This window comes from Agelaius tricolor, unplaced genomic scaffold (genome assembly GCF_023055355.1).
Source record: "Agelaius tricolor isolate 1412-34295 unplaced genomic scaffold, bAgeTri1.0.p SCAF_19, whole genome shotgun sequence".
In the NCBI taxonomy this organism is placed as follows: Eukaryota; Metazoa; Chordata; class Aves; order Passeriformes; family Icteridae; genus Agelaius; species Agelaius tricolor.
Genome location: NW_027269279.1, coordinates 14,555,734 through 14,581,820, shown reverse-complemented (window position 1 = coordinate 14,581,820; position 26,087 = coordinate 14,555,734). Strand labels below are relative to the sequence as shown.

At 45.6% G+C, this 26,087-nt stretch overlaps 1 protein-coding gene across 1 annotated transcript in view; it reads right to left on the bottom strand.

Moving 5' to 3' along the window:
* Nucleotides 1-26,087, bottom strand: part of DNAAF8 (dynein axonemal assembly factor 8) — a 102,902-nt gene that overhangs the window by 54,121 nt on the left and 22,694 nt on the right. The window contains exons 11-14 of the mRNA XM_071444471.1: nucleotides 19,074-19,265; nucleotides 16,123-16,278; nucleotides 10,937-11,131; nucleotides 887-1,003 (exon numbers count right to left, since the gene is read on the bottom strand). Coding sequence (XP_071300572.1) covers nucleotides 887-1,003; nucleotides 10,937-11,131; nucleotides 16,123-16,278; nucleotides 19,074-19,265 — 660 coding nt within the window. The remainder of the gene's footprint in view (nucleotides 1-886; nucleotides 1,004-10,936; nucleotides 11,132-16,122; nucleotides 16,279-19,073; nucleotides 19,266-26,087) is intronic.

Here is a 26,087-nt window from a genome sequence, read left to right as displayed (position 1 = left end):
GAGAGCTGGAGAGGGACTGGGGACAAGGCATGGAGGGACAGGACACAGGGAATGGCTCCCACTGCCAGAGGGCAAGCATGGATGGGATATTGGGAATTAGGAATTGTTCCCTGGGAGGGTGGGCAGGCCCTGGCCCAGGGTGCCCAGAGCAGCTGGGGCTGCCCCTGGATCCCTGGCAGTGCCCAAGGCCAGGCTGGGCAGGGCTGGGAGCAGCCTGGGACAGTGGGAGGTGTCCCTGCCATGGCAGGGGTGGCACTGGTGGCTTTGAGGCCTCTCCAACCCAAAGCAGTCTGTGGCTCTGTGACCCTGGGCTGATCCCTGTTAGTGCTGCTGGCCCTGCCCTGCTCTTCTCAATAAGAACTCATTTCACATGGATGAGGGCCTGAACATTTTGTGCTGCACTCCTCACCAAGAGCTAATTGAAATCACTTTAACCTTCTCTTCTCCTGGGGTAGAGTCAGTACAAATACTCCCTACTTGTTCATACCACACACACAGTTACTCAAGGTCAGGCAGTACCAGAACCTTCAAAAATTTCTTGGAATGTTTCTGAGTTTAATCAAAGTTGTGCTGTTTACTCACTTACAGTCAAGTGGTTTCAGGTTATCAAAAGTTTGTCTACTCTTACAAATTTGCACCTGGTTGGTAGCAATTTCTCCAACCTACACATTTCAAAGTTTAATCTTCTGTGGCTCAGAGCAATCAGCACATCAATACTGATGACATAAAATACTCTGCTGATATATTTAGGTCTGAGTGAAAAATACTTCAAGACCAGTATTTGTATCAAAGCCCTAGATTGAAATATTCCAGGGCACTTAATTGTCTCCCAGTGTCCCCCCTGAGCCCCAGGGGAGGAAGGAGGGGGTTGTTTGTTGTTCTTTACCTCGATGTCTGTGTCTCTGCAAGCCTCCATGGCACTGCTGTCAGGGAAGTGTTTGTCATCACTCTCAACTGTCTGCCAGTAAAATCCCTTTGGCACTGCAAACGCCTTCTCCACAGCCTGAAATGCACAAAGCACAGCTCTCACTTCCATGGTGCCTTGGTCCCTTAAAATAAAGCAGGAAAATCAGGATCTTGTGGCCACAGAGCACACGAGGATGCAGCTGGTGGATTCAACTCAGCCCAGTGTTGTTAATTTATGGAATTTGCTTTCTTCCAACTATTCTAGTAGCTCCATTTGAGTGATATCCCAAGAATATGAATCTGTAACTGCTTCCCAAGAGCCTGAGCATTCCCAGGGTCCAACCCAACACACAGAGCACCCACAGACATCACCAGGAGCTGCATCCATCAGCTGAGACCTCGATTCTCCACGACTGTGCTGAGCACTCAGCTGAAAAGGCCTTTGTGAAAGCAATGCTCTAATTACCCAATCAAATGGAAGGGTAGGGAAGGGATTGCATGAATTTCTACATGCCTGTAGCCAAAATGGCACATTTCTCCTGTGCTCATGTCACCACAAGTGACACATATCTGTTAGCCTCATCGTGCCACATCCTCATGGATAGGCAAAAATCTGGCATTTAGGTCACAGCTCCACACAAGCACAGCATTTCCCAGGCTCAGCACCTTATTTTGTTTTTCATCCATTTTCTGGGCAGCCAAGCAAGCAACTTGTACAAGTGCAAGGGTAAGGATGTGTCACTCAGGAGAGGAGAATGTGCTGTGACTGCATGCTCTGTAAGCAAGGCCACAGTCCAGGGACAAAGGCAACCCTTGAAAGTCACATTTGTCAGCTTCTGGTTAGAACATTCCAGAAATACAGATGCATTTAGGCAGAGTTCACAGTGGGCAGGAATCATTCCAGGGATCAAAAACAAAAAATAGTCACTTTTAAAACACAGGCTCAGGTGTAACTCAAAGAAGCTTCACTACTTTTAAAGGCTCTACTTTGATTTACTGCAGGTGTTAATTTGTCCTCAGCTTATGTGGACTGACCTTTTCAAAAACAGAAAAATTAATTTTCAACATGGTCTCATCAGGACTTTTATGGTGGAGAGAAAAGGGGCTAACCCTGCATGGAGAAGCATCCACTCTGCATTATGAGCTCCATATAATGCCCTTTAATTGTGTCATCACCTGAGAGATTTCGGGTGTGCTGCTTGGCAAATGATAGGCACTTCAGAGCATTCCACAAATGTTTCAAAGTAACAACCAGAAAATGAAATTCATTTGAATATTAAAGCCCCTCTGACAACTGCCTTTCCACTTCAGTAACCTTTTGTGTTGTCTCCTTCCTCTGTTTCCTGTGCTTCATGAGATATTTGCCTGAAATCAGAACTGGGGATTTCACTTTTCACCCTGTTTCAGTCAAATCAACTGCACCAAACCAAGGGCTTTGGCATCTCCCAGTGGATCTGTGCATTCTGTCCTGCAATGCATCAATCCCCAGCCTCCACTGCTGACATTACACTTGGTTGCTGTGGGAAATATCATCAGAGGAAAAGCAGATTTAAGGAAAGGGATCTTCCCCATTCCCAGTGCATGATGCCAGCTCCCATCTGCAGCAGTGGCACAGTGCAGTGAGCCCCTACAGAGTGGGAATGCAGCAAAATCCCAAAATTCCTATTTCTTCCAGCTGTTCCTTGAGCAAACCTCCTGTCAGTGAATGCTCCAGAAGGAAGAGACAAATGTGCTCAAACCAGCACCAGCCTCTATTTCCATAGAAACCTGCAGGATAATCATCCAACTCCAGGGCACAGGGTGGAAAATCCAAGGTGAAAATCCAAGGGGAATCCAGGGTGAAAATCCAGGCTGGAAAATCCAAGGGTAAAATCCAAGGGGATTCCGAGGTGGAAATCCAGACTGGAAAATCCAAAGAAAATCCAGGCTGGAAAATCCAAGGGGAAAATCCAGGGGGAATCCAGGGTGGAAATCCAGACTGGAAAATCCAAGGAAAATCCAGGCTGGAAAATCCAAGGGGAATCCAGGTGGAAATCTAGGCTGGAAAATCCAAGGGTAAAATCCAAGGGGATTCCAGGGTGGAAATCCAGGCTGGAAAATCCAAGGAAAATCCAGGCTGGAAAATCCAAGGAAAATCCAGGCTGGAAAATCCAGGCTGGAAAATCCAAGGGGAAAATCCAATTGAATTCCAGGTGGACATCCAGGCTGGAAAATCCAAGGAAAATCCAGGCTGGAAAATCCAAGGAAAATCCAGGGTGGAAATCCAGGCTGGAAAATCCAAGGAAAATCCAGGGTGGAAAATCTAAGGGGAAAATCCAAGGGGATTCCAGGTGGACATCCAGGCTGGAAAATCCAGGCTGGAAAATCCAAGGGGAAAATCCAGGGGGAATCCAGGCTGGAAATCCAGGCTGGAAAATCCAAGGAAAATCCAGGCTGGAAAATCCAGGCTGGAAAATCCAAGGGGAAAATCCAGGGGGAATCCAGGGTGGAAATCCAGGCTGGAAAATCCAAGGGGAGCACCCTGGTGTAAGCTGTGGATCCATGGTGGTCCCAGGATGCTGTTCCAAGGCCACAGCATGGGAAGCAAGGCCTGTGGGAATTGTTGCTGTCATCTGTCACATCTGTTTTTCAACAGCCAACCTGAATGGGAGTTCACAAGCCAAAGGAAAACAGAGCTTGAGAAGTTGTATTTCTCCCAGAAAATCCTTCTCCTCATGAATCAGAAAGCAGACAGGTGGCTGCAGGATGAGCACCCTGCTTTGTCCAGCCTGCCTACAACATCCCAGTGGAGAGCTCCTGACACAGCCTTCCTGTGCCATCAGCAGGAAAAAACAGGCAGAAAGTCACTTTCCTTGTGAGGTAGGAGAGAATTGCACGGAGCCACTTGTTCTAATACTGAGCTGAGCCCTTCTGGACACAAAAAGAGAGGGGGACCCTCTGCAGGAGCCTTCTCCTGCTGAAAGAATTTGGACACTATTTCTGTTTATGGTACTTTGGTGCTACTTTTAATGTTCCACAAGAGGGTGGGTGTGAGAATTTCACCTCAGGGCTGGTTCCTGTCACTCCTCCAACATCACAGCAGCTGTAAATCCTTTCCCAAGCCTGTGGAAGCATCAGCTCTGAGTGCTGAGCTGTCCCCTGGTGGGAGGAGAGGAGACTCCCCAAACCCTTAGAATGGTGAAGAGGCAGCCCAGCCTTTGATCCCCACCTGAAAACACCTCTGCAGTGAGGCTCTGAGCCCTGTACCAACCTCCCATCTCCTGGGAAAAGCCTCCTCCCAGGGAGGAAGGCTCCCTGCACTCAGCCACAGCAGCTGCACAGCCCCAGGGATGCTCTGACTTCTGCTGTGACAGGTTTCAAAGCCCAGACTCATGAACCATAACCATCCCCATGTGTGTCTCCAGGGCTCCTTACAGCACTGACATCCTCTCCATCCACACTGCCATGATCAGGGTGAGCAGGGAGGGAGGGCACATCCATAAACTCCTGGTTTTAGTTATTCCTTTTTGTCAATTTATCCTTATTTGGTTTGGGTGACAAATTCCAGCTTCTGCCACCTTAAGACACTGGAAAAGACCACTTTGTGCCACAGCTAGGATTGAACACACACCAGTTTTTCCAAAAGCATTTAAAAGAAACCCCAAGCTCCTGCTTTGGTTCAGATAATATTACCCAGATGAAGGCAGACAGTTCTGGGAAGGGAAGGAAACTCACAGGAGAACAAAAATGTGCAGTAAAATCCTCAGCAGAAAGAAGAACAAGCCCATTTCAGAGGAGACTGGAGCTGCAGCAAAGCCATGAATATTTAACTGTCACACAGAAATATGACCAAGCCTGTGATCCCCTCTTTGTGCTTCCAGTGTTTTCTGTTCCCATCTCTGACAACAAAGGAAGAGCTTTTGCTGCCAGGTGATCTGAGAGAATCTTCTGAGTTGCAAGGAGTCTTCCAGGCTGTTCCCAGCCCCAGCAGGAAAACAGAAACTGCAGGAAGCATCCCCATGTACTCCACAATCTCATCTCACACACAAGGCAAAGTTCTGCTCAGCCATTATCTCTGTGAGACAACAGCAAACCCCTCAGAGAAGGATCCTCACTTGTAGTCAGTCCCTGCAGAGCCAGGGGGGAGCTCTGTGCTCAGGTAAGCTCTCCCTGCCAGCCCTGCTCAGCACATCAGGACCAGCAGAGAAAGCACTTCCCTCTCTCTCTCTCACTCAGCAAGGCTCATGTGTGATGGCATTCACCAGATCCTGCCCCTGCATGAGGCACATCACTCTCAAACTCTCTCCTCTCCCTGCTGCCCTGTGCAGGAGCAGAATTTTCCTGGTAGAACCCAGATGAGCACAATGCTGAGTGTGTTCCCGGCACATCTTCCATCCCCACTGTGCATGTTCTCTTCAGATGGCTGCAGAATTTAGTACAGGTTGCCAGACATATTAATTATTTTATCATTTACTAGGTACTACTATTTAAATTCCATTTTATGCATCCATTTTTTTTATTTTGACTTTTTTTGTCAAATAATTAAACTATATATCCCTACGTTATCCAAATCATCTGTCATCAATACACTTTCAATTAACCTTCCTCTATATTTCCTAGTACCAAAAACAATAACCAACTGTCATCATCACTCCACAACCACCCCCAAACAAACATAGAACTAACCCCCCCAAAAAAACCAAACAAAAATACAAACCATGATGATAAATCATCAACCAATCACCCAGAAAATTCTATGTTCTTGTAGCTTATAAAAAGCATGACAAGTGGAGGCACCACAGGCAGCAAAAAGTCTGGGATAGAGAGGGCTCAGCAAGGAAGACAGGCAGTTCACTGGATTTCAGGCAGTTTGAAATGGATCTCACTTCCCCTTGCTCCCTTTCTGGATTGGGGAGATCTTAAACCACAGAAGACAGAGTGAGAGAGCAGCTCCCAGCCTTTGTGGCCAGCAGCACCAATGGCAAAGCACAGCAGCTTGAGAGTTCTTTAAAGCTGCTCTTTTCAGGAATAATGAGTGATGGACACAATCTAAATGTGAGCTGTCAAATTTTAGGAAGAATGAAAACCTCTAATGTTTTATTCCTCTCCAAGCTATGCCTTCATCTTTGTGCCAGCTCTGGGAGACATCAGTGTAGTCCTTCCTCCTTCTAAAGCTTAGGGGGGTTTATTTACAAATGCCAGTGGCTGCCTGAACTCCTGGCTCCATGAAAATAAATGCCAGACTGCAGCAGGATTCAGCCAGGGCCAGGATGTCACCTTCTGCCTCCTGAAGATACAGCCATTCTGGGCTGCAGCCATGGATTATTTTCTATAAAAGTAAATAGATGAAGTGCCAGGACAAACATTTCTCCCCCAAACAAGCCTTATCCATGTGCAATCTCCAGCCAGATGTGCTCTCACCCAAGCTGCTGGTACAATGTGAGCTGGCTGCACTGCACACTCAGGCTGCCAGCCAGGCAAGACCTGAGCCTTTTCACTGACTCAGATAAAGAGAAGACACAGGCAAGGTCTGAAAGCAGAGGGCAGGATGAGCTTGTCCCTTTGAAGCTCCTGCTTGGCAGCTTCAGCCTGGATGTACCAGAGCTGAGTGCTGGCTCCATGGCTGGCACTGCCAGTGCTGCAGGACTCATCCTGCCACCTCTGCTTTGGGTGAGCCTGTTGGGGAAGGTGAAACAGGAAAGCCTTATAAATATGATTGTCTGGCAAAAGATTTTGAGATTATGGAAACTATAAGTGAGATTGAAATGAAAGCAGCTTTGAGATACCTCAGTTACTGAACAATGGGAAAACAATGGCATGGCCAGCTGAAGGTGATCCCCTTTTGATGGAACACCACCCTCTGCTTGCAGGCAGGTCCAGGGGTCAGAGCAGACTCTACAGCTTGGCAGAAGGGGCCCAAAGAGAAGTTTATAGGGTTTAAAATGTAACCCAGTATGGTAATGTAATGATTCTTATAGACTGTATGTAAATGCTATAGGATTTGTATCTTGTACTAGATTGGTTAGTGAGAATCAGAATATTCAACACAGAAGAAGATTTATTGTATTGGAACGGGAACCTCGCTCTCTTAGCTCTTGCCTCTTGCCCTGTTTATTCTCTTACCCCTTTTACTCTCTTATGCTTTTATGCTCTCACCCTCCCATCCTCTCTCCCCCTCTCCTCTCTCAGGCCTGCTCTGAGCTGTGGCTGCAGCTCCCAGCAGGGCCCTGCCCCCAGGCCCTTTGCAATGAACCCCAAGTTCCTGACCTGGCTGCAGACATCTCTGTGTCCATCCTGAACGTGCAACCCCAGACACTCCTACATGAGCCCATGTGGAGGAGCTGTCCTGGGTGTTTTATCCCTCCCTAATGCCCAGTTCAGCTGCACAATCAGATCTTTCAAGCTTTGGAGAAGGAAAGCACAGCCCTGGGCTGTGAACTGAAGCTGGGAGCTCACAGCAATGTGGGGAATTAAATCTGGGAGCTGAGCAAATTCTCCAGGGAGGTCAGGCAGCATTTCCATCCCAAAACATGGCCCAGCTTGGGTGCTGCTCACACAGCATGAAATGAGAGAGAACACATGGGGCAATAACCCCAAATCAAACCATAACTGCCCCAGCACAGGCACAGACCCACAGCAAAGCCCAGTGGCTACAGCTGGGGATGTGTGAAAGGCAGTGCCCACACAGCCACTGCAGAGCTGGGGGAAAAGCTGATGTGGTGATGAGCAGCAGCTCCCTGAGCAAGCCTCCCTCAGCACTGAAATTAGTTACAGCAAAAGACAGTGGAAGATGCTGAAGGCAACTCAGCAGGGCCAAGGCCATGGTGCTTGTCAATGAAATAATGTCAGAGCACTCAGAGCCCAGAGAGCTCAGTGTTCTCACTGAGCTCATCTCAAACACAGACTCACAGAGCTGAAAGATCCTCTGCAAGTGCCTCCCACTGCCTCTTCAGAGGCTGCACACAGAGCTTGGGAATCTCAGCTCCAAACCTGTGCCTCAAGTGCACAGAGCAACATGTGCTGCATCTGGGGCTGCTTTCTTTTCTTTGGGGATTTCAAATTCCAGCAGCAATGGCCAGCTCTTCATGGATCCAACATGGTTATTTCAGAATGTGAAATAAAGTGTGCAACTTTCAAAGCTTCTGTGTGTGAGAGCTCCTATGGCAACACAATTAACATCAACTCCAGCAGGCAAAGCCCAGAAATCTGAAATTCCACATGAAAGAACTGCTCTACTTTCTGCCAGCCCCCTGCCACACATCAGCCTTGCTGTTAGGTGTCTTGTGCTGCTGGGCATTTTCAGCAGGCCTGGGTTACAATACTGGGGCAAATTCAGCTCCCTGGACCCAGTTCTGGGATTCTTATCTACAACTAGCCAGAAAAAAAAAAAAATGGAGCTTTGCTTAAGGAAAAAGTAAGGAGGAAACTTTGTATAGACCTGCCCTTAATCACTGCTATTTGAAAAACCCACACAAACTTTGTGCCAGAGCAGGGAAGCTACTAAAGGAGCAGCACGAGGGGAACTGATCATCAGGAAGTGCAACAAAATCAATTTTCTGGGACTTAAAGTAAAAAAATCTCCTTCACCTTGACTTGGGGATGTCTGTGGACAGACGAGGAGGGATGGAGGTTCCCGTTCTTCCTTAAAAGCTCCCTGGAAATGCTGCTGTGCCCTGACTCCTCTGTCCTGGCAGGCACCTGCACAGGCTGGGATTTCAAGGAGATGCTCTGGAAGATGACCACCAAAAGCTGAACCTTTTGGGCAAATGTCCCAATGTCCAGAAGAACTGAGGGAGAGGAAAAGAACTCCAGCATGGACCAAAGAGGCTGAGGAAAAGCAGCATCAACACTTGGTCTGTGTGTGCTGTCTGTATCCCTAAGGTGAGTGCTTGCATCCTGAGGCTTAGCAGCAGAAGTATTTTATTTTATGCTAAAATGAAGAAATCCTCTTTCTGCTGACAGGGGACCTTGCAGTTAGCAGCTTCCACAGGGATGGTGTCACTCCCAGCCCAAGCTGGGCTTTAATGACTGCATTGTGAGCTGCTGCTCCTATCAGCAGTGAATTGCTGCAGGTTAATGGGCTCATTGCACAGCACTCATAAAAATGCCTCCAAAACCAGCACAGGCAAAGCAATCTGTTTGAGGTCCAGAACAGGCAGAAAATCCAGCAGACAAATTGACTGAAAACAAGACATTGGCTCATGCACTAACAAACAAAAAGCATAAAGGTTATTACAATTACTGCTGGCAATTGCTCCCCAGATCACACACAGAGCTGCTCAGTACACAACAGCTTCCCTCTGTCTCCATTTCTACCCATTTTTTTCCACCATCCTGCCAGGATTTCTCTCTCAGACTCTGATCTACCTGGAACAAAAGCAGGGATTCACTCACTGCATGCTCCTCCACCACGTGGGCACAGCTTCTTTGGCTGCTTAGTTTTGTACACACTGCCTCAAAACAAATACAAATGTACAAAAAGCAAAGCATGGATCACTGGCCTTGTACCAAACCTTCAGACCAAAGAAGTTAAAAGGAGATGATACTGAGTTCTGTATGCAGCACTTTTTGGTTGTATTTTAATGACACTTGGGAACATTCTCAGTTGGTAGCACTTTGCAAAGCTCCAGGGCAGACATCAGGGTGAGCTGCTGCCTGCTGAGAGAGTGGCTCATTGAGCCCAGCTTTGGAAATCAGCCTTGCTGCCTAACCAGCTATGAAAATGTGCCTGTTCCACCCTGGCAGTGTCCAAGGCCAGGCTGGGCAGGGCTTGGAGCAGCCTGGACAGTGGGAGGTGTCCCTACCATGGCAGGGGTGGCACTGGATGGGCTTTAAGGTCCCTCCCAACCCAAACCATGCTGTGATTCCACAGCTCTGTGAAAAAGCCACAACACACAGTGGTCTCAGCCTCACTCAGGCCTGAGGGGCCCAGAGCACTTGAACTTGGGAAGAGAATGTGGTTTTTAAACTGACATCATGTTTTCCATGGCATCAAGGCAAAGATCCACCCCCAGAAAGTGCCTGCTATCTTGCTGTTCAATTCCTAATGATTTATAATTCCTCTAATAAGGGATTTGCATAAAAGCCCTGGCTGTTTTAAATGCTGCCTTATTTTATGCCTTAAAAGCATGGAGCAGATTTATCTTTTACGAGTAGTCAGACTCTTTATGGCTCTTGCTTCTGCTTGAAAGCCACAGTGACTGCAAATCAACAACACTAAGCCTCCTTTTCCTGCACACAAGTGGGATAAACCTTTAGGCAAATTGCTAAGTGCACTGCTAAACCCCTAAGCTTTCATGGCATTGATTCTCACAGAGTCATGGTAATCCCCAAATCTGGGTGAAATGGCAGAAAAGTTCTCATGCTACATCATTTTCAAAATTAAAACTTCATTGTGAACAAGAATTGCAGGCTTTGCCATTCCCTGGAATTGTGTCTCAAGGGTTTTGTTCATCTACAAATATTGGGAAAATACCACAATTGTCCAAATGCTGGTGCTGCTGTGGGAAAGAAATAAACAAAAGATTCCCTCAAAAGGTATAGAAATCAGGTCATATTCAGTGCTGCTTTGAAAACCCACTCTAAATATCTACACCAAGGTAGGAAAGGCTGGTAAAGGGCTAAAAGCAACATTGGGTGCCCTCAAGGAATAAATTCCTCCAATTAGTATATGGAATTCTTGTAACATTTCATTGGTGGAATATTTGTTGTGGAGCACTTGCTAATCTGACAGAAGTGAAAGGTTAATTATTATTCTGCTTCTGGACAGCAGTGAGTGCTCCTGCAGACATTTCCAGGCAGGTAAGAGATTGGAAGCACTTGATCTGGAGAGGTGCTGTGTCCTTGGAGCTCACATACTTCCCTGAAAATCCACAGATATTAAAATCACAGAACTGAATCACAGAATATTCTAATATTAGAAACATTTGTTTTCAAACTCTGTTTAAATCCTTTGCTAAAGCAAACAAGAATATCTGTTAACACTGGAAAAGCAACTTTTACTGCACCTGATCAAAAAATGACCAGAAGTCCAAGCACTTGTGTACAGTACCTGAGGGTCAGGATTAACAGTAATGATATTACTGAGCAGGACAGAGGGAATTGCAGGAACAAGTGGGCACAGCTGCTTTTGGAAGTGACTGGCCAGTTGATCTCTCCACCAAATAAGATCTGGAAGCCATGTAGAGATCAGAAAAGCAGAAATCTTCTGGTAAAAGCTGGATGTTCCCTGGAGATGTTCTGCAGTCTGTAAAGAGCCAGAGGTTAAAAAGCTTTGGTGATAGTTTCAGAAACTTTGTCTGTACCTTGCACCTGCAGCAGCTCCTCCTCTGCCCACAGCCACCCCAGACCCCAGGTCCACCCAGCTGCCCTCAGATTCTCCAAACCAACCCCTGGTGTGACACCCTGTACCCTTCATCCCATCCCATCCCATCCATCAACTCACAAACCCTGCTCCAAAGCAGATCCCACCACCCTCAGAGGGGGAGAAAAGCCCATAGCCAGGACCATGGAGCAGCCCAACACAATGAAACATTAACTTCCAAAGACTTTCTCAGGGATATGAATGAAAACAGGTGTGGAAGTGTTCAATGCCAGGGTGCAGAGAGCACTGAGCAGTCTGGCCCAGTGCAAGCTGTCCCTGCCCATGGCAGAGGGTTGGAATGAGATGACCTTTAAGGTCCCTTCCAACCCAAACCATTCTGTGATTTTTTTAAAGATTGAGGCTAATATTAATACTGATATATTAATATTGAATACTGCACTGCTAAACTACAGTTTTCCATCATTTAACCTCCCCTCTAAGCCTCATTGTTCTTCAGCTTGATTCTTAATTAGCAGGACTTTCAGAGAATAAAACCAGTGACCTCAAGGAGACCTAACTAGAAATTAACAGACTCAACAACTGTGCAGAACATCTTCTCTCCACCAGTAACTCAGAGGGAAGTGAAGGAACTGCTGCAGCCTCATCTCAGATCTGGGGCAGCTGTGGGTGCCACAAGGATCAGAAGGATCTAAAGCTGTTGGAGAGTGTCCAGAGGAGGGACCTGATGGGTCTGAGGAGCAGCTGAGGGCACTTGGATTGTTCAGCTGGACAAGGAGACTGAGGGCAGAGCTCAGGGGGGCTGCAGCTCCTCCCCAGGGCAGCTCTGATCTCTGGGACAGGGACAGGGAATGGCTGGAGCTGGGCCAGGGCAGGTCAGGCTGGATTTTGGGAAAGGTTCATCCCCAGAGGGTGCTGGCACTGCCCAGGCTCCCCAGGGAATGGGCACAGCCCCGAGGCTGCCAGAGCTCCAGGAGAGCTTGGACAATGCCCAGGCACAGGGTGGGAGTGTTGGGGGGTCTGTGCAGGGCCAGGGGTGGGACTGAGTGATCCCTGGGGGTCCCTCCCCACTCAGGATATTCCATCACTCTGTGATTATTGCACCTAAAAAGTGAAGCTCAAGGAGGAAAAGCCCAAATCAAAGGCCAGAGATTGGGAGCTCCTCTGAGCCTCCAGAAAATGAAGTGATGGAGGCACAGAGAGGAGCCCCAGCGCTGCCCACAGTGCCAGTGGGGTAACTGGGAATGCCTGGCAGAGAGCAGAGGCTGCACAAATCTCATTCCCATGTACAAATCTAATTCCCATCTGACAGCCTGTCCATCAGCACACAGGAATTACAGGAGGTGAGTGTTCTGGCATTTCTTCTGACAACAAGAAACTAAGACCAGGCATGGATGTTGAAATCTGCCTCACTTCTAGCAGCTGTTTGGAGGAGGACAGAAATAAAATCACCCCAAAAAAAGCTGATAAAAATGAGAGGAAACATAGCAGAACCACTGGGATATAGGACTAGATGCCATCCCAGCTGAATAAGCCAAAAGACTTCTTGATGTGCAAAGAACAGGAGCTTTTGCCTGGAGAAGCCAGTATTATAGTTCTATTTATGACTATTAGACCTTGGGGCAGAGAGCCAGAATGTGATAAATAATAAAAGATACACAGATGACAGTGAAGTGGCCAGTAATTAAGAAATTGATGGTTCAGAGCCCCCTTTTGGGGCTGGAAATGGATGCTGGGCTCTACACATCAGTATTAACATATCATTTGTCATCATGGTTAACATTTACAGATACTGGGTCTTTTTTGCATAATCCAAAAAAAGTAGCTTAAGGGCTCCCTAAATTCTTATAGCAAACAGATGCAACAAAGCACCTGGAATTGCAATCATATTTTAAAGGTGAGGCCTGAAAAGTGTCTTTTTGTGCCCACAGGAGACAACTGGAACAAGAACCAGTAAGTGCCCCAACAGGATGTTATTTTTCAATTCAGCCACTGAAAACTTGCACATTGACAGGACAGTGAGAGACTGAGGGCTGCAGTGTGAAGAATAAAGTCCACATTTCTCTCCACAGCAGCTGAAGCTGCCCAAGGGCAGGAACAGAGAGACTTGCTGTCATTTTCCTTGTCTCTGCTGGGGCTGACATCCCAACTTGTGTTGTTCCTCCCAGCTCTGATTTCTGCTGGGGAAAGCAGCAGCTCTAGAAATGCCTCAGGAAAAAAAGATTGACACAAGTCAGTGCTAGCACAAAGAGCCTCTAATGAGGGACAGGAAACCCAAGTCCTGCTTGGAAGAGCTGCCCCAACACCTGAAATGTCACTGCTGTGAGCTGAGCTCAGAGGTTTGTCATGAGCAGGGTGGGCAGGCCCTGGCACAGGGTGCCCAGAGCAGCTGGGGCTGCCCCTGGATCCCTGGCAGTGCCCAAGGCCAGGCTGGGCAGGGCTTGGAGCAGCCTGGGATGGTGGAAGGTTGTTGTTCACAATGTGAACTGGCAACTTCCAAATTAATATATTTTTTAAAAAGACTTTTACCATGAATGCATTTCCACAAGAGTTACTAACACTTTACAACAAAGACAAGACTTTCTAAGTATAGACAACAACAGTAACAGAATTCTTAGACTTTCAGTTTTCCCAACCATCATCTCAGCAAATTGTAATGAAGAACTGATTATTTCAGCTCTTACTTACAATGCTCCAATGGTGATTCAACCCAAACCAACAATGGCTATTGCTACTGCATGACCAATGAATATAAACAAGCAAGTTGTATACTGAGAAATGCCTTTTAAGAGTTTTAGCCCAGTACCTAATGTCCTTTAGATAAAATATGCTTTAAGAATTCTTTACAAGTTCATTTCTCACACTGGCTGCCCCAGCTTCTTGCAGGGATTTGGAGTGGATAATCTTGAAGGGCCCCTTCCAATCCAAACCATTCTGTGATTCCATGAGAAGGACTGGAGAAACTGCACAGTTTGTTCCACCAGGATGTGATTTAACCCTTCCCAGCTCCAACCAAACACTCAGGGCAGCCTGAGCCCACAACTCCAAAAGTTCATTCTGTTCTGGGGAAATATTTTGAGCATAAACAGAGCTCAATAATTTTGGTGCTTTGGCCAAGCTCTCAACTGGAATCAGCAGAGAGCAGGTCAGGCTCTGTCCCTCCATTCCCTTTGCTCCACAGAGGAAACACCTTGAATTCATATAAGAATTTAGGGAGAATTTATAAGAATTTAGGAAGACTTTAAGCTACTTTTTTTTGGATTATAGAAAAAAGACCAAATATCTGTAAATGTTAACCATGATGACAAATGATATTTTAATACTAATGTGTAGAGCCCAGAGTCCATTTCCAGCCCCAAAAGGGGGCTCTGAGCCATCAATTTCTTAATTACTGGCCACTTTCACTGTCATCTGTGTATCTTTTATTATTTATCACATTCTGGTTGAATTCAATTGCCAACACTAACTCCTTGTCCAGCCCAGCAGAGTCTGGACTCATCAGTCTCTGCCCAGGGCTGCTCAATCACTAGTGGAAAAGCTGCTCATTGTTTTGGGCTGGGCTTTTTGGGTAGTGTTTTAATCATGACATTTGGTGCCAGCATCCATTATTTATTTTCAGGAGCATTGGAGCCACAGCTGTGAAACTCCAGGTTTTGTGATACAACATGGGAAATTCAATTTTTGCTGCTCCCAGGCAGCAGCTGCAAGTGAAGGGGATGCTGAAGTGTGTTTTAAAACCATGTTCACACATCCTGATCCATTTAGGCTCCCCATGGTGTGGCCAGCAGGTAGAACACAGATACCTGGGGATGAAACAGGCAAAACCAGAGTAGAAAATCCACTGAAGCCACAGAAGTTGCTTTGAGCCATCTGAGAGGAACTCAGCAGCCTCAGCAGAGCACAGGGCAGCACCTCAAGGTTCCTCAGCCACAGGACAGTTATTGAAGCAAGTGGCTCTCAGATTTGGGGGACACAGGGATTGCTGCTCCCCACATCCCCCTGGCCACACTGCTCAGGTAAAACAGGTATTTACAGCAGGCAAGAGTGGCAATACTACCTAAAAAGCTGTCTCCAAAAAAGAAACAGGTACAAGATGCTTCAGCCTGTATCAGACCAGCTCTGTGAAGTACAGAACCAACACAGCAGAGTGCAGACCTGCAATTTCACAGCTTTGTGTTCAGGACAAGAGTTCATATCATGTTTTACATCACATGTGCTCACAGTTTATATCATGTTTCACATCACATGTGCCAATCCCAGCCTGTGTGCAGGACCTGCCAGTTTTGTTGCACAGCTCAGGCTCTGGGGCCCACCAAAACTGAGGGCACAAGCTCATGTCCTGCTTCCAGGCCTCAGCTCCTGGCAGTCAAATTAAAATAATTCTTCCTCCTGTGCCACACTCTTCACATGGTTAAAATAAAGGAGGAAAAACCAGAATAGGTGCCAAAAGATGTGTCTCCTCCAAATGCAACTCAATTTCTGCAGTGTGAGGTTACAGCTAATGAACAATTGACAAAAAATGATGCCACAGAGAGCTGGTCTGGTCTGCACATAACCTAAAAGCAGCATTGTTGGATTATGCCCTTTTCTGACTCAGAGATGGGGCAACTAAGAGGCATTTAAAAATTTTTATTCTATTTTCAGTCTCATGTGAAGGGTGAGACAATGCAGATGCTAAAATTCCCTCCATCACAGTTAGATGCCATAACCTAAGTGCAGCACAAGTGAGGGCACCTTGGGCTGGCAATCACTGTAAAAGCAATCCCTCACTGGGCTGTTCCCCATCCCAGTCTGGGCAGCTCTCCCACTGCTCTGTCCTGCCCTGCTGGGATTTCAGCTTGAATTGGCACACCCAGCCTGGTGCTCAGTGCACAGCAGTGCCTGCACAACTACCAGGTGTAAATGCTGCTACTCACTGCTGCCTCGTGGCTCTGGGGGCAGCTCTGGGCTGAAGGTTCCTCTGGTGCCACCAGGCAGGCGTAGAGGGCCAAGCCTTCCTCTGTCCAGGCCTGCTGCAGCCCCACCACCTCAAATGGAGCTTTGGGACCATCCTTCCTCTTCAAAGGAGGCACCTGGAAATCCATTGGAACACAATTCCATTTTTAGATGGACTGAAAAAAACCCTTTAACTTGCTCTGTTGCTTTTGAGTAGAGCCCCACAACAAGCCAGGGAGAACTCTGCTTTCATTAGTAGATTATTAGCCAGTAGAAAAATCAATAAAGACCAAATGAAATAGGAATAACACATTGCTTTTGATAAGCCATGGGATTTATTTTCACAATGAGGACTTGCAAGCTCTGACTTCCACCAGTTTCACTGTGTGGAAGCAGGAATTCACATTATTTCCCTGCTCCAGCAGGGGTGAGCACAGAGCCCCTGCCAAGGCTGCCCAGAATGTTCCTGTCACAGCAGCACCGTGTGTGCCTTACCAGTGACACTGAAATCAATCCAATCCCAGCTACAAATCAATGCAAAGGGAAGATGCCATGCCAAGGGCTGCTGCAGGCTTCCCTAAGAACCCAAACTGACACCCCAAGCCCCAGCAATCCCCATCCTGTGAATCCCCTTTTAGTTGGGCTGAGGTGATTTCTTTTTCATGGATTTCTTTTTGTGCACATGTGTGTGGGAAGCAAACATTGTATTTTCTAGTTTATAGGTCTGATTTAAAGCAAAAAGGGTAAAAAATGACTTCTGCAACCCCAAGACATGAATTATTATTGTGAATATCAGTTTAGATCCAGGGAGAAGATTCCATTGGGACAAAATATGCCCTGGCTCTTTAGGTTGCTCAAAGGCAGATAAAACATTATACACTTTAACATGAAGAATACATGAAAATCTTGATCATAAGTTAGAAAAGAGAGAGGAGAGACACTTGAAACAGCCTGGGAAGGCACTGGGATGCTGCAAACTGTCCAGGGCAGCTGGTGAAAAGGGGCAGAAAACTCTGGAAAGCCAGAGACAGGAAATCAGCAAAGCCAGGAGAAAGGAAAAGCAGAAGTATCTGATCCAGAACATGCTCTGGATGGAGAGAAAGGCAAGTCTGAGCTACAGGACTGTCATTCCCTCCCAGGGCTCTAGTGGATACAGAAACTCCAAGTCTTGTTCTCCTGGTTTATACCATCACCAGTCTCTAGGTGCATTATCAGCTCTATTTTCTGCATTTACAGGGAGATAAAGGTCTTTAAAAACATGTATTTAACACAGGGCCAGGCTGGATTTTCAAACTGCTGTACAGCTCAGCTGGATCATTCAAAACACCAGCACCAAGTCCTCCACTGGATTCCCATGGGGAATTCTGCACCATCCAGGGGACCACTGCTCCAGCACAGCTCCACTGGAATCAGCAAGGAAATGCTGATTTACATGAGCCGGTCCATGGAATTGCATGGATTACCAGATGAGAATTTGGTCTAAAAATGCTTCAACATTCCCAATTGTCAAAGACATCTTTTATGAAAAATCCTTTCCTTAGGATTTTTTCTCCTGAGAAGCTGAGAGGCCTCAGGAACAAAATGTAACCAATGGTTATCTGCTGCTGTGGAATGCAACAGGTGCATCTGGGATTGGTCCAATGTGGTTGTTTTTAATTAATGGCCAATCACAGTCCAGCTGTCTGGACTGTCTTGGGCAGTCACAGGATTTTGTTACCATTCCATTTTTCTTCCTTTGTTTGCTAGCTTTCTGATGAAATCCTTTCTTCTATTCTTTTAGTATAGTTTTAATAATATATATATCATAAAATAATAAACCAGCCTTCTGAAACATGGAGTCAACATTCTTGTCTCTTCCCTCATCCTGGGACCCCTGCAAACACCACCACATCCAATTCTTTCAGTGAAAGAAATGCAAACTTCTTCATTGCTATCCAACAGCCATTTCAGAGCCTGTGTAGAATAAACAGGTGGATTTTACTCCAGTTTTTCTTGGGCACAAAATCCATCTGAACATGTGAGCCTACACCCAGCAGAGTGACACAGCCCTGGAAGCTGAGGAACCCTTTCAGGCTCAGAGAATTGCTACAAGTCAGAGCTCAGTTGTGGTTTTTTAAATGGTAATAACACAAAGGAAGAGAGCTCACACTGCAGCTGGTCACTATCTAACAAGTCTGAAAGGAAAATTCAGGATGCAGGGCTGTTCCAGTGGCAATTTTCATTAGCACTGAACTAACACTAAAGAATGTTAGCAATGTTTTAATGCAAGCACGAACATCATTAACAATTAATTGTGTTTAAGTGGAGTTTAAGTGATTTAAAAGCCTGGCTGCTCAGGGTGAAATCTACCTTGACTGTGTGGATCAGTATTGGTATCCCAGAGTCTTCCCCAGGGGAAAGAATAAGGCCACTGAGCAGGGTGGGAAGGAAAAATATACACTGGGGAGGGAAAATACACTGTTTTCCCTAGGGAATAAAGGGTAATATGGATGGGAAGGTGAGGGGATGGGGTGGTTTCTTTAGAGGAGAAAAACTTGTGAACCAAAGGACAATTAAGGCGCCCCTCACTTGTTCACAGCACTCTTGACTATCAGGAATGGTCTGTTCTTATCTAGAACAAGTGGTGAAAAGCAGGAACCTGTGTCCACTGCCAAGGACAAAGCCTAACAGCCAGCAGTCACTTCCAACAACTGAAAATCCTGCTCAACAATCTTTCACTTCTTCAGAAACTCCAGACACAACCCAGCTCCACCAGCTCCGGCAAGACTTTTATTTACAGACTCTGAGGTGAATTAAAACATAATTTCCACTTTGTTCAGCCACTGTTTTGTAGCTGCTGGGTGGAAAAAAGGAGATTTCAGGGGTGATTATGTATTCAGTGGAGGCCCAAACACAGCCCTCATCACCCAGAGCCTTTGGTGGCTGCACTCACCAGGGACAGCAGCCACGTCACGAGGGCCTGGTAGATGTTGGCTGCTCCCAGCCCCTTGTCAGGCACCTGCCCCTCACACTGATCCATGGCCACTTGGCCACAACTTGCCAGCCAAATGGTCAGCAGCAGCATCTCCTTTTCCACACTGCAGGAGCCAGGCAACGTGGCAATAGCTGGCAAAAAAGAGGCTTCCTGTCCAAAAAAAAAAAAAAAGATAGTATTAAAATGAAAGTCACTTGGATTACTGGAAGCGTATTCATCATCAGGAATTAATGATATTCATTGCCATCACAGGAGGGGCATTTAACACCCAGAGAGCATTTATCAAAGAGGGAGAATGAGCCATAAAAGCCAGGTTTTTCCATCAGTGACACCTGCCTGAGCACTGCAGGTTTTCTTGGACAGCTGTCACCTGGGTCCTCATTTAGTCACACACTGCCTGGTGAATGGAAGATTACACAGTCACAGCTGGAAAAGTGTGATTGAATTTATTCTGTATTCAAGACTCAGTGTTTGGGGTTTTTTTTTAATCACTGAAAAGCCCTCAAACAAACCTGATAGTGTGAAAACTCATTATTTTCTGCTTCACCTAACATCCCTAATTTCAGAGATGAGGTCACAGTTAAGGGAACTCACCTCCTTTCTTTACTTCAGCATTGATAGTTGGTTATTTAGGATGCAAATTCCCTCTCCTTTAAGAGAACTGTTCAAGACACAACTTCAAGCTTGAACTGTGGACTTGTAGTTTTTTGTCCTTCCACAGATGCTGCAGCTGTAATTATTGGCTGTGTTCTTCTTCCTATCTATATTCAACTTGCTGCCCCTGACATGTCTTTGGTAAATTAACCAGCAAGCCCCTAAAATCCCAAAGATTCTCCAGTACTGCTCCTCAATAGTTACCATCACAGAACATGGAAGGTTTGGCTTGGAAGGGGCCTTAAAACTCATTTTCTTCCACCCTCTCCCACAGGGAGGAACAACTTCCACTGGACCAGGCTGCTCCAAGTCCCATCCAACCTGGTCTCCTGTTTTCAGTTGCTCCATGTAGCCCATAATGAGGATTTCTGCTCACACCTCTACACTGAATGAACCTTAATTTGATTTACCTGAATTTACTCTGAAAGCAAAGTAAGCTAAATCCAATTACAGTCACTTTAATTCTGAATTAAAATGTCCAAAAGTGTGTTTCACAACTAATCCACTTGACAAGTTAATGTAGCTTGACTTTTGTGCTGGTCCTCAGAACAGACAACTTCTTAAAATGGTTTAATAAGGACTCAAACTAAAGCAGCTCTAATGTGTCACCCAGTTTTTTGGCACCAAATAAAACTGTAAATTAGCAATAAAGGCAAAACAGCCATGAAAATGCGTGTGCTGCTGCAGATTTGTATTAATTCATACCCTGGGGTGCCAACAGAATTCCTCAGGGCTTTGACCCCTCCACTGAAATCCCCTGAGGAAGAGACCTTGGGAGAAACTCTGGGACCATGAGGGAAAAGTGACCTTCCCCTATATCCTGGAAAAAGACCCTTCCCTCCTCCCTCAGCAAGGGTGTGGGGATCAATTTAAGAGCTGATGACATAAACAGGATCTATAAGTAATGTTTCAGCAGGAAATCTCCAACTATTCCAAACTTCCCTAGCCCAGCAGGTTTTCTGACCCAAATTAGATAAATTTACTCATTAAGGTTCTTTCTGACTGAAGTTCTGGTGAAGGTTGGACCTTCCCTCTCCTCCCTCTGGCAGCCTCCTCACCCCAAAAAGAATCTAAGTGTAGAGCTTGAATAAATTCTGAAATATTAAGAGTAATGAACAAAGAATGAGCTAATCCAGTTTAATTCTGGACAAGAATAGCTGAAGAAAGATACAAGTGGGGCTTTCTGGGTATGGCTTCCCACAGCACTGCCCAGTTTACCCCAGTCTGCAGAGGAGAGTTCAATCTGCCCACGTTACACTGGCTTTTATTTGTGAAGTATTAGGTTATAAAAAGCCCAAAATTACTGAAATGCTGGGCTATTTTTGGTTGCTCTAGCTGGAATTGTGCTGTCACTCAGAGATAGGCTTGCAGCTGATTGCAGTCAAGTGCCAACAATTACCAAAGAGTAAATAAGATAAAATTTCCTATTCCCAAATTCTTGCTATTTTATTTTGCAATTATAGTTTATGTCACTACAAGTTCCAGCCCTTCAGCTCAGTTTCCCAACCCCCCTCCATCCCCAGCTCTGGCCTTTTTAACTCTCACATAACACCAGTGCAAGGAGGAGCAGCAACCACAGTGAAATATCCACGATAATCCCAAAGGAAGCTACTATTCATTAAAAACTCATTTTAATAAGTGGAAATTTACCTCCATACTATTATTATTTTAAAGCAGAGCTGTTTATGATAACAGCAAGCCAAGGCCTAGTAGGCACAAGATTGCCAGCCAAGATTAAGATCACTTCCTTTCTAATAAAACAGCTCAGAGTGGTTAAATGATGCTTTGTTGATGTTTTTTAAAAGAGTAGTTAACATTACTCTTCCTACACATCCATGTTAGATTGGACAAAGAGTTTCAAAGACTGGGAAACATTAATGCCAAAGCTGTGAGAGGCTGGAATGACCAAGTTTAGGAGAACTTCACAAAGGTTTCCCAGCAGAATCAACTCATCCAGTCCAAGGAGTTGTCCCAGTGGCAGGATAGGCTAAGGAAAAACCAATTTTTTACTTTAATAGACACAATCTCTCCCTTTAAGGTAAATAAAACGTCAATATTTCCCTCCCAGCACCTTTTCCAACACTAACATGGAAGCAAGGCAGCATGTGCCACCCAAATACCCTCCCTGCTCCACTGGACAGACCCTGCAGCAGCAAAAGCTCCATCCAAACATGCCCTGCATGGAAAAGGAAGAGAGGTTAAGCTCACAAAATCTCCTCCTTCACCACAGAGGGGTGAGTGAGGGGCAAGGGGAGGAACAGCAATACTGTCATTCTCATTGGCTGGAGGTTTAATCAAAATAATTGTTTTCAGCCCTGTCTAAATTTATCCCCCTATGTCATCTGCACCCTAGCTTGGATCCCAGATTTAAGAGGCAATCCCTGATGAATGGCAAATTACTGACTGCAGAACTCTTTTGCCAAAGGATGCATCTGCTGTGGGTTTGTAAATGTGAGCTGATTTCTAAGTGCTGGAGCAGCTCAGCTCATTTCTCTAATGAACCTTCCCCTCTCATTGCACAGCTGCTCTGGCATTCCATGCTCTGCCCTGCTCAGAGCTCCTGGTACAGGACATAACCATGATGATTGTGTGGTTATATCCCCATTTTCCACACAGTCATGTGGGAAATGCAGGATTTTTAGGACACATTTAACAATTCTGGCCATCTAAAGCAAAGCAGATTATCGCTATTCCATGGCTTCTAAAAATTCTTGCATGAGATGAAGACATATTGGAAATGTCAAGTGTTTGTTCATTTTCATTCTGTGGGGAAGGAAAAATGATGACAATGCCATCTGTTAGATGATTTGAAACTCCACATTAAAGTGTGGAATAAACCCTGAAACCATTCAAAAAACTGCTTTATCACTGCAAAGTGGGAGCAAGGGGTGAGAATGAGGAGAGGATCTGCAGTTCCTGCATGCAACTGGCAGAACACTCTGGAATCAGGAAGTTGACTTTTCCTCACAAAAAGGAGAGTACAACTGATGTTTAATGGTCTGAATGGCCTTTTTGTAAATGCATTTCTGTAGCAGAGTCACTCTGTGGCACCACTGCCTTTCTGAGCATCATGCTGAGGTTATGGATCTGAAAAACATGATGGGGGCAAGATGGCATTGAAATTTCTGATGTGGATGAAGCTCAGATTGCTCAAATGGAGGAATTATGGTGCTCTAAAGCAGATAACTCTGCCAAGGGAGGCTGCAGGGATTCAGGGAGCTGTGTAATGAAGCATTATTTGCTCTGATCTCCATAGTTTTCAATTCACTTAGGGCACTCCAGATCATGATAATTTAGGTTAAAAATATAATGATAAACAAAATGTCTTTGCTGACAGTTTTCTTGCTCTGGACAATTACTCTTAGTCTTGGGTATGAAGAATAAAACCTCTTAACTGCACTAAGGGAATTCTCAGCTGCTTCACTGGAGTTAATGGTTCATCTATCAAAGATGTGGATAAATCTGGTCCATAGCATTTGTTAGCAGAAAGATGCTGTGGATCACACAGGATCAAAATTTTTTTGGTCCAAATTCAACAAATTAAAAAATCCATTCAAATAATCTGTAACAAACAGCTTTTTTCTTTACATGTAATTTCTTCTTTATTTTTTAGAAGTAGGAAAATTTTCTTTAAAAGGCTCAGCTCAGGTAAACACTGACCTGAGAATTGCATTAAAATTTAAACCAAAGCAACACTGAGTCTTATTTGAGTTTGTTTGCTTTCCAAGCCATAATCATTAAAAATGAGAAGTGCCTTTTCCATGATTGGTGTTTACACTCCAGTAACACTTGGAGAGGCTCAGAAGGATTCCCAGCCTCATTGTGCTGGTGTTCTGAGCACATGTAACAAAAAGTTCCTCCTCTAATGAGTTTATACTCCTGGTTAATGAGAAGCAGCTGAAATGAGTAAAGGAAGTTTAATTACTTACACATTTCATGTGAGCATAAGACTGGGAATGGGGAACTTGTGCCTCAGTCCTGGCTCTGGAATGAAGGATTTCTCTGTGGAACTGTAAAGTGAGGATAAGATTTCCTTATCCTGGTCCCTGTCTAGCTGGATTCATTATCAAGACTCTGTAAAGTGCTCTGAAGAGGAAGAGTATAAGATAATCAACAAACTTGCAAAATTAACTTCTCTTCCTTTTCTGAATCCTGAAAGTGTTGTGGCCTCCCAGCCCCCTCAGCATGATCTTGTCTGCATCTTCCACTTGTTCTTCAAAGGGTTCCAGCCTGCCTCACACATGAAATGTGTCAGCACTTCCAGACCCTCCCAGGGAAGGGAATTGCACCTGCTCATCTGGAAATGCTGGGACAGAGCATGGAATTGGTCCTCAGCCATCTGAAACCTAGGCTGGCATTTGGAACATGCTCCAAGCTGGGTTTAAATCCGATGGGAATGGCTCTGCTTGGATACTACAGGAGATTCCCAGTGGGGTGGAACAAGAGATTCCTTAAGGTCCCTTCCAACCCAAACCATTTGGGATTGGTTCTATGATTCACCACATATTTATCACCTTGGGGAAAGCCTCATTTTTTCTTCCCATCTATTTATCTTTTTTATTTATCATTTCCCCTGATACTCTATGGAAATCCCCAAAGAAATAAAGGAAATTAAAGGGTCTGGGGGAGGAAACTCTGCTCAGCTGCTTTATCAGAAAGTTTTAGCAGAGCTAAAGTGGCTTGTTCTACAGACTGTCAGCTTCCAATTAAAATGGATTGTATCCAGTTTGTCACAGGCTCTGTGCTCTTCCCTCCAGCTATAAAACACCCTCAAGACAACCCTTCAGACCTGTGAGTTTGGGGCTGTGTGATCCTGAGAACTTCTAAGTGCTTACAGTGCTCCCTGAAGCTGGTGGGAACTCCAGGTGCTTGGCACTGAGCTGGGCAGAGCTCTGTGTTTGCCAAATAAAAATAACTGCACAATTCTTCCACTCCATAATCTCGGGTAAAGCCCTGAATTCCATTCCCTGCCACTGAGAAGAATGCCCCATAATGAGTATTTGTGGAATAATGTGTTTACAAGTTGTGACCAAGATTATCCCCATGTGCTGAGATTTGGAACATGAGCCCAGCCTAAGTCAATGCTGAACAAGAAGTCATGAGGAAAACCAGGAGTGTAATTTAAATCCTGCAGTTCCTTTAACAGACAAACCTGTACATCCCCTTGGAACAACAGAGGGGCAGGTTCAGCCTCCTTTCATCTACAAATAGCATCAGTGATCACAGCCCTGAGGGAAGGCCAGGAGTTGGGAATTCTATTTTGGTTCCAAGAGAGAATCACAGCAGAAAGTGTTTGTTTCTCTGTGTAATTAAACGTGACTGGCACTTGTTCAGAGCCATTGCAAAGCCAGGGCAGCCTGGCACACTGCAGGACCTGAGGAGACAAAAAGCTCAGATATGGTTTTGTGTCCTCCTGCCATCTCTGGGATTAGAAATAGAATTTGGCTCGTGGACATTTTACATTATTGTCTTCAAGTTTAATGTGAACATCCTGCTAATGTGAATGGAGGAGTATTCAGGACCTCTACTGGCAGCAAGCTCACGCATGGAATCCTGGAAACTCTGCTCCTTTTCCTTGTATTAACCTTTCCCTTAAGCAACAGCAAGCAATGTTCCCATCTGTCAAACTCAGGCAGGAGTGTATTGAGGAATAAGCCTAAACTCATTTTAATCACTTCCAAGATATGCCGAGGACTATAAAGGATTAAATATCTCACATTATCCTGGGGCCTTTCCAAACTGCAGTCAGAGAAACAGCACTGCAAGATCTCACTGCTTTGTGACTCCCTGGCTCTTCAATTCCTCCCACAGCTGGAAAAAGCCCAAACCTGGGAGCCATCAGAGTGCCTCTCCATGTTCACATGGAAGGGTCTCCATGGCTTTTTGGTGACCCTGTTGCATTCAGCACAGGTGAATTTCCTGGTTCTGAGCATTTCTACAGCAATTTGGCTGGAAAACCTCTTAAAGCAGCCAAAGGTTATGAAAGCAGCTTTACTGTGTGGCTCTTGGACCTGCTGTGGTGGTGTAAGCTGAACTGGGGAGAGGAGCCACGAGGATTGTTGTCATCTTATTGCAAAGCTCCATCCCTTCTTGGTGATTTCTCATGGGCATCTCCTCACAGCACTGACTCCTTCCTCACAGCACAGCCACCAAACCCCAACTCTCCCCTCACCCAGCTAACCCACTCTTTGGTAGCACTCTTCCTCTTGTTGGACACAGCTGTGGCCTATTAAGAGCAGGCCTGTTCCTGGTCTTTGATGATTAGTACAGCTGCAACTCCTCAGGTGTGGGACTACCTTCTGCACTATCTTTATTTTC